At 34.6% G+C, this 7,817-nt stretch overlaps 1 protein-coding gene across 1 annotated transcript; it reads right to left on the bottom strand.

Annotated features, from left to right (window-relative positions):
• Nucleotides 1-6,784: 6,784 nt before the first annotated feature.
• LOC140805426 (uncharacterized) lies at nt 6,785-7,426 on the bottom strand. The gene has a single exon (XM_073161697.1). It carries the CDS (start codon nt 7,424-7,426, stop codon nt 6,785-6,787), a length of 642 nt encoding a protein of 213 aa, XP_073017798.1.
• Nucleotides 7,427-7,817: the final 391 nt, after the last annotated feature.

The raw sequence follows: 7,817 nt of genomic DNA, 5'->3' as shown, positions 1-7,817 counted from the left end.
ATTTTCTTTTCGATCGTGCGACTTATCGGTTTATCCAATCGACGAACCGAATTCAGTTTTGGAATTGTTGACATGAGGTCTTCAATTTGAGATATAAATTTTATAGTTTTGGTGATGTTTGAAATTCGTCGATTTCTGGAATAAATCTGATAAATTGTTAAATAATACTGAAATTGAAGATTGTTGAATAATGCATTATTTTAACGAAGTAGAGAAGATTATAGTGATGTTATTTTGAATTATTTTCAATTTATTATAATTAGGGATTTTAATCGTTGGATTGAGATTGTAGAGTTGTTTGTCATTTGTTTTTAATTCTGATTATATATTCGGAGTCTACGAAGTATAGGCTACACATTGATTAAAGATTTCGTAATTTGATGAATGTTGTAAAATAGCCTATTATTTGAAGTTAATTAATTAGGGTGTATTTGATGGTAGTATTGTGAATTAAATACACCAGAATATTAAATTGTTGAACGATAAGAATTTATAATGGAGTTTTATATTTTGTTGAATTAATTTTTGTTGGGCTATTTGATGTTATATATTGAGGCTGTTATGATTGTGTTAATACGGTGACAATGGTCTGATAATTGTTGTTGAATTATTTAAATACATCACAAGCCTCGAGATCAAAGAAATAGCCAGATTTTATATATACTCGATTATCAGGTATGTGTTGACGTACGAGCATATGTTGTTATTGTTTAATATTGATGAATACTATTGCGTTTAACGATGATAAATCACCGGTATTGGGTGATTTGATATTATATCTGTTCATGTTCATCATTGTTGATGTTGTTGGTTGTCGTTGTTGGGAGACGTCACGTTGATGTTGTTCGTTCAACGATATTGTCGTCGCCGGAGTTGGGTTGCGACGTATCGTTGATGTTATTCGTTCGACGATATTGTTGTCGCCGGTGGTGGGGTGTGACGTATCGTCGATGTTGTTGTTCGTTCGACGATATTGCTCTCGCTAGGGTTGGGGTGCGACGTATCGTCGATGTTGTCGTTGCAGTAGTATGAGAGTGATGTTATTGATGTCATGGATGGTTGGTGACTTGTTTATGTCCAGAGACAGCAAAGGGAGTATTTCTGTTATTATTCCTATTATATTTTATGTTGTTAATATAACTATTATGTATTACGATATTGATTGTTGTGTATGCTCATCCTTTGGGGGCTGTTTCTGTTGGACAGGTTACAAGATTATGCCGTGAGACAGGATAGTGGTGAAACACTAGGTGTGTCTAGTCAAACAGTCTTGTAGATGATAGTAGATAGAGACAATATAGTTTATTGTCTTATTTGAGTTGTGTGTATGTATTTATTATGCTGTTTCTGCTGCACTGATATAGATATTGTGATGATTGCACTATTTTGTCGTATATGCATTATAATATTACGTTGTTGAAAAGAAAATTTTTTTATGCATATGTAGTCACATGTTGTATGATTATGTGGCGATGTTTGGGGTGCCACAAAACTCATGACTGGTATTAGACCAAAAAGATCCATATGTAACAGCTCTAAGCATCGGGAAGATGATTTACAACCTCTGTTTTTAAATGTAGATCTTACTTGTTTTCCAAACTGACATACTGAACAAACTTTTTCTTTTGAAAAGTCTTTTTTGGGCAGACCAGTTACAAGATCTTGTTTGCTCAGATAGGCAATAAATTAAAACTTAAGTGGTTTAACCTCTTATACCATAACCAGTTTTTAGAAGATTTTGGAGCAATGAAACAGACTGGTGTATAAGATTGTTCAGTCCAACTTACTTTGTAAGTGTTTCCACAACGATTTCCAGTTAGAATGACTTCATCAGTTGAGTCTATAACTGAACAAGTGTGTTTGTCAAACTGAACTCAGAAGTTGTTGTCGCATAACTGACTGATACTTATCAAGTTATACTTCAAATTCTCAACTAGAAAAACATCTTTAATTGTAAACTGACTATGGATAAGCTTACCCTTACCCATAGTTTTACCTTTGGAGTTGTCTCCAAAACTAATGTTTGGTCCAGTATATTTGATCAGTTGAGATAGTAGACATGCATCTCCTGTCATATGCTGTGAACAACCACTATCTAGGTACCTAGTTGGTTCTTTAATTGTACCTGTTACCTGCAATCACACACAGTATATGATTTTGGTACCCATATTTACTTGGGGTCCTAAACTGATTAGTCTTTTAGGAACCCAGACTTGAATCAGTTTAACTGACTTCCCAGTTGTTGTGTTCCAAATAGTTTTTCTCGAATTTTCGGCAATTTGTGTGTGATCCAAGGATGAAACAATATGCTTAGTATCCTTTTAAAACTTGCAATTCTTTTGATATTTTTTCTGAACTAGCTTACAGTTGTTGTAGTTGTAATAGCCATTCCTAAAGTACTGATTACTCCGACTGAACACTTTAGGTGACCAGTTTGTTTTATCAGTAGTACTCTCAGAGCTATATCCGATACCATACCATTGGCCCTTGTTTTTTCTTTCATTCAATTGAACAACATGGTTTACTAGGTTGTGAGAATTCATTTACCACGGTTTATTTAACAAAGGTAATATATTTTCCTTTGTTATTATTCAACTTTGGCATAGTTTCATTTGCAGAATTCTAAACATAATCGTTTAAACCTAAATCAGTTTTGTCAGCAACTGATTTTTGAGCATTCTGCATATCAGTTAACTTAACTGATGACTTGTCCCAAGCTTGAATCGGTTATGTATTTTGTCAAATTTCAGTTTTTAACTGACCTATCAAGACTTGGTTCTCACTCAGTTTGGCTTTTTGCTGTGCAATTTCCTCTTTAGAATAAACAGTTCAACTGAGTTATCATCTTCTGTTTTGTTGTCATTGGGATCATTTTTCATGGTTTTATCCTTCTGAAGTGGTCTAGCAAGTTTATGATACTCATCTACCATGTCATGCAAAGTTGCGATGAGTTCCTCACGTGTAAAATTAGTAGAACTGAAATCAAATACCTGTTCGCTTGTTGATTCCAGGTCCTTCATTTTCAGCCATTAAGCATTTGACTTCCTCTTCATCACTTGAACTGTTTGGGCTTTCTAGTTATGACTCATCACTGTCAGTTTCAGTCCACTTGCATTTGCTCTCTTCAGCCAAAAGTACTTCATGCTTATTTTTGGATGATTTCTTTTCATCCCTGGTTCTTCTTCTGGGCTCATAGGTATTTTCTTTTTTCAGTTGATCCTCGACTGTCCTTCTTTGGCTTAGGACAGTCTGCTATGAAATTACCAAATTTGCCACAGTTGTAGCAAACATAGGACTCATCTTTGGGTTGTATTTTTTGATACTGTTTTGAAAGTTTCCTTGATTATTTCTCATAAATTTTTAAAATTTCTTGACAAACAGTGCCATAGCATCATTGCTCAGTTGATCAGTAGATTTATCAACTGAACATGTTGGTTCCAGTCTGACCGTAGTTAAGGCAGTTGTGGTAGTTGGTGTTGAAGGTTCACCGTCTCTAGTTCGTAGTTCAAACTCGTAAGCTTCAAGTCAGTAAACAAGTCATGAAGTTCGATCTTGTTAAGATCCTTTGACTCTCTCATATCCATGGTCTTTACATCCCATTTTTTGGGAAGACCTCTAATTACCTTCAGCAACACTTCTTTGTTTGAGTACACTTTTCCAAGTGCATTCAGTTCATTTATAATACTACTGATTCTCTCATCATATTCAAGCATAGATTCTCCAGCCTTCATTTTGATGTTGTCATATTTTGAAGAGCAACAGATAACTTGTTCGCTTTTGTTTGTTCATTTCCTTCACACAGCTGGATCACCTTTTCCCATATTTCCTTAGCTGTTCTGCACATCTTGATTTTGCTGAATGTGACTTTATCCAACATCTAACATAAGATATTTTTTTCCACGTTGTCTAGGTTGGCTTTCTTTATATACTCAATTGTCCATTCCTCTCTGGGCTTTTCTATGCGTTGAGGTGCCCCATCAGTCATGGCAACTGCTGTATTTTCTTTTAGGATCTTCATGGGACCATCAGTGATGACGTACCACATGTCGTCATCTTGTGCAGCTAAGTGAGCATGCATTCTTATTTTCCATTCATCAAAATCTTCCCTAGAAAACATCGGTATCTTGTTGAATGAAGACATTTTTGTGAATAAGATTATTCTGAGACAAGATTAAACAAGCTCTGATACCACTTGTAAGGATCGGTTTATTGGATGTAAAGTGTTTAGAAGGAGAGGTTGAATAAACACTTGAAGATTATGAAATCTTTTCGTAATAACTACAAAAAAAGTGTTTTTAGAAGCGATTTTTGAGGAGCACTTCTAAAAACGCTCGTGCAAACTGAACAACAAAATCGGTTTTACTTAAACCGTTTCTATTTCCTTACTTTTAGGAGTGGTCGCATAACCGCTTTAGTTGCGCAATTTTTAGTGCCGATTTGTATCAACTGCTGCTATAAATTGCTCCTATTAATTTAACTATTAGAACAATTCTGGAAACTACTCTAATTGAATATTTTTGACCTTGGTTATGTGGCGCCCGGTTTAGGAATTCATAATTATTCCCTTACTAGGTGCCACATTTACCTTCAATCTTTCTTTATTGAACTTCTATTTTTATTTTTAGCATTATTATTATTAGAAAGATATTGTAGATAAAAATTTGAATATTTTTTATAATAATTTAATGATTATCTACAAATATTTACATTTTTATTTCAAATATAGTACAATTATTTTACAGCGGAAGTCTAACATTCATATGTACAATTATGTTACAGCGGTAGTTTGGCATTCATTTATAAACAGATCATCTCAACATTCAAATGCTCTTATTTTAGCTTCAGTTATTTTCCTCTTGTTCCAATTCGGGGGTTCCTGTGTCTGGAAATTACAATAGACGAAAAGAAACAGAGGGTTAAGTCTTTGAGGACTTAGTGAGTTTAAATCAATATATGGTTTTTAAATAACACTTCATCATAATTATACATGAAATAATAGGCATAAAAATTTAGATATTATGAATGATATGCAATGAAATAATAGATAAATGAAAATTCCATAATTAACATTGGTGGCTCTAATTGAGCACTTTTTACGAGCCGGGTGAACCATTCTCCGGACCGAAATATTCGGTGCGCGTTGTTCAGATGAACCATATACCCGGGACTTTTGACCCGTTGTTCATTGGACTCATTTTCCGGGCCGAAGCCACGTTGTTCAGTGGACTCAATTTCCGGACCGAAATCCGTTGTCCATGACTCCATTCATTCATTCATTCATGATATATCAATCCATTCATAAATATGCAAGAAAATATATCAGTAATTGAAATGAATAGTGGATGATATTTGAACATTAAATAAATGCTATTGAAATTTCCAGGCCAAATGCCAAGGGCTTTAATAGAAGAATGAATAGTAATTTCCTCACCTGGTAGCTTACAGTTTAGGCTTGATTAATACTCCGAGTTCCTGGAGCAAGTCCTAAAAATATATTATGAATGATATTTACATGTTAGAGTTTTTAAGTAACTAACTGATCATTTCCAGATTATTTTTTGTTCAAAATTTAATCCGATTGATTTTAATTAAGTTTCAAAACTTCATATTAATTAGAAGGTATATTCAAACATTACGAAAGTTGGCCAAAAAGTCGGAAATAATACCAGAACAGTTCGGCCGCCGGAAATTCGCCGTTCCGGCGGCGCGTGTGATACACGCGCCTACTGTGTCGGCGCGTGGCTGGCCGTCCGGCGGCCACGCGCGGCCGGCTTTTTTCCAGGATATGTAACTTTTCATGATCTTTAATTCTTTAGTTGAAAGTTTTGTCAAATTCCTAACCGATCGATACCAGATTTAAATATCGTCATATGGTTAACTGAGGTACTCCGGCATTCCGGAAATCTCAATTCCTGCAATATTTTGGGACGACGGACGATATGTACTTCATCTATGCAACAAGAGGTACAACTTTGTTATTAAAGTCGACCTCTAGTTTGGTGTGTAACTATAAGAAAAATAAGCGAAAATTACCTAGCTTGAATACGGTATACCGTTGCCGATTTGCGGAATATCTTTGTTTGATTTTCTGGATTTTGAGCGATCCTTTTGCGTCACCTCCATCGTTATATTGTTTTATGATATGTGGTGAATAGTTGGTGCTTTATCGGGATTTTTCGGGAAAGATATAGCTTTTCCTTCTATTTTTTTCTTCCTTTTTCTCTCCCTTTTCTTTCCTCCTCTCTCTTTCTTCCTTCCTTTCCTTTCTTTTCTCTCGGCTGGTCTTGTGGAAAGGGAGGAAATGGTTCAGCTATTTATAGCTGAATTTCAAGATTATTTTATTATTATTTTACTATTTTAATTATTTATTTATTTATTAAATAGAAAAAATCTCATGTTTATCCAAACTTAATATTATTATATTCGTGTATCTAATTATTGAACCTAATTATCTTATATTGAACTTAATAATTATTATAATTAATTACTTAACATATATGTTGAGTTTAGTTCTAATATTTTATTATATTTTATTATATTTTGGTTATTGGATTCTGGAATAAGCACCTCATAGTGCTTGATGAATTTTTGAGTGTATTGTGATGTATTTTAATGTATTTCTAGACACTTTGGACAAATAAAATTTGTACCGAAAAATAATGTGATAAAATTTTAAAAGTGAAAATAATAAAATTTATACTAATAAAAATGCATTTATGCACCTTTGTTTTTAGGGTGTCACAATATCTCCTCCTTTTATAAATCTGGTCCCCAGATTTAAGAGTTATTGGAATAAATGAGGATATTGACATCTCATATCTTTCTCTGTTTCCCACGTTGCTTCTTCAATGTTGTAGTTTTTCCACAAGACTTTTATCAACCGAATTGGTCGACCACGAAGTTCCTTTATTCTTTGGTCCAAAATCTTCACAGGTTGTTCTTCATATGTTAGATTTTCTTCCAGATCTATCTGTTGGTGGTCAACTAATTGGGCTGAGTCTACTTTGCATTTCCTTAATTGTGATACGTGGAATACGTTATGTATACCAGAGATATTTTCTGGTAAAGATAGACGATAAGCCACAGTGCCTATTCGTTCTATCACTTCAAAGGGTCCTACAAATCGAGGATGCAACTTTCTCTTCTTTCCAGTACGCTTGATTCCTTTTCTTGGTGATACTTTTAGTAATACGTAATCTCCGACTTCAAATTTCAAATCTTTCCGCCACTTATCTGCATAACTCTTCTGTCGACTTTGAGCTGTTTGTATTCGTTGCCTGATAAGTTCTATTTTGTCGATAGCTTCTTGTATAATGTCAGGCCTGATTGCTCGTTCTTGTCCATTCTTTGTGCCTCTCCATTCATCCATATCCCAGTTAAGAGGAGAGCGACATTTTCTTCCATATAATGCTTCATATGGCGCCATTTTTATTGAGGATTGATAACTATTGTTGTATGAAAATTCAAGTAGAGGCAAATGTTTTTCCCAATTTGCCCCAAAATCCAGCACACATGCGCGAAGCATGTCTTCCAATATTTGAATGGTTCGTTCAGACTGACCATCAGTTTGTGGATGTGCTGCTGTGCTAAAATTTAATTTGGTACCAAGGCATTTCTGAAGTTGTTTGTAAACTTCGGATCTATATCATATACTATGGTAGTGGGAATACCATGTAACCGTATAATTTCCTTCTGATAGAGTTCAGCCAGTTTTTCTACCCCATATTTGTGACTTATGGGTATGAAATGTGCTGACTTGGTCAAGCGATCAACGATTACCCATATGCTATTAAAACCTCCTTGGAGCTGGGGTAATC

Source organism: Primulina eburnea, chromosome 11 (assembly GCF_022965805.1).
Source record: "Primulina eburnea isolate SZY01 chromosome 11, ASM2296580v1, whole genome shotgun sequence".
NCBI lineage: Eukaryota > Viridiplantae > Streptophyta > Magnoliopsida > Lamiales > Gesneriaceae > Primulina > Primulina eburnea.
Note: the sequence above shows the minus strand (reverse complement) of the source record. Positions and strands in the feature narration are given on the sequence as shown.

Bases quoted from the DNA above. Each gene is read 5' to 3' on its own strand.
- LOC140805426 (XM_073161697.1), bottom strand. From the start codon at position 7,426: ATGGCGCCATATGAAGCATTATATGGAAGAAAATGTCGCTCTCCTCTT.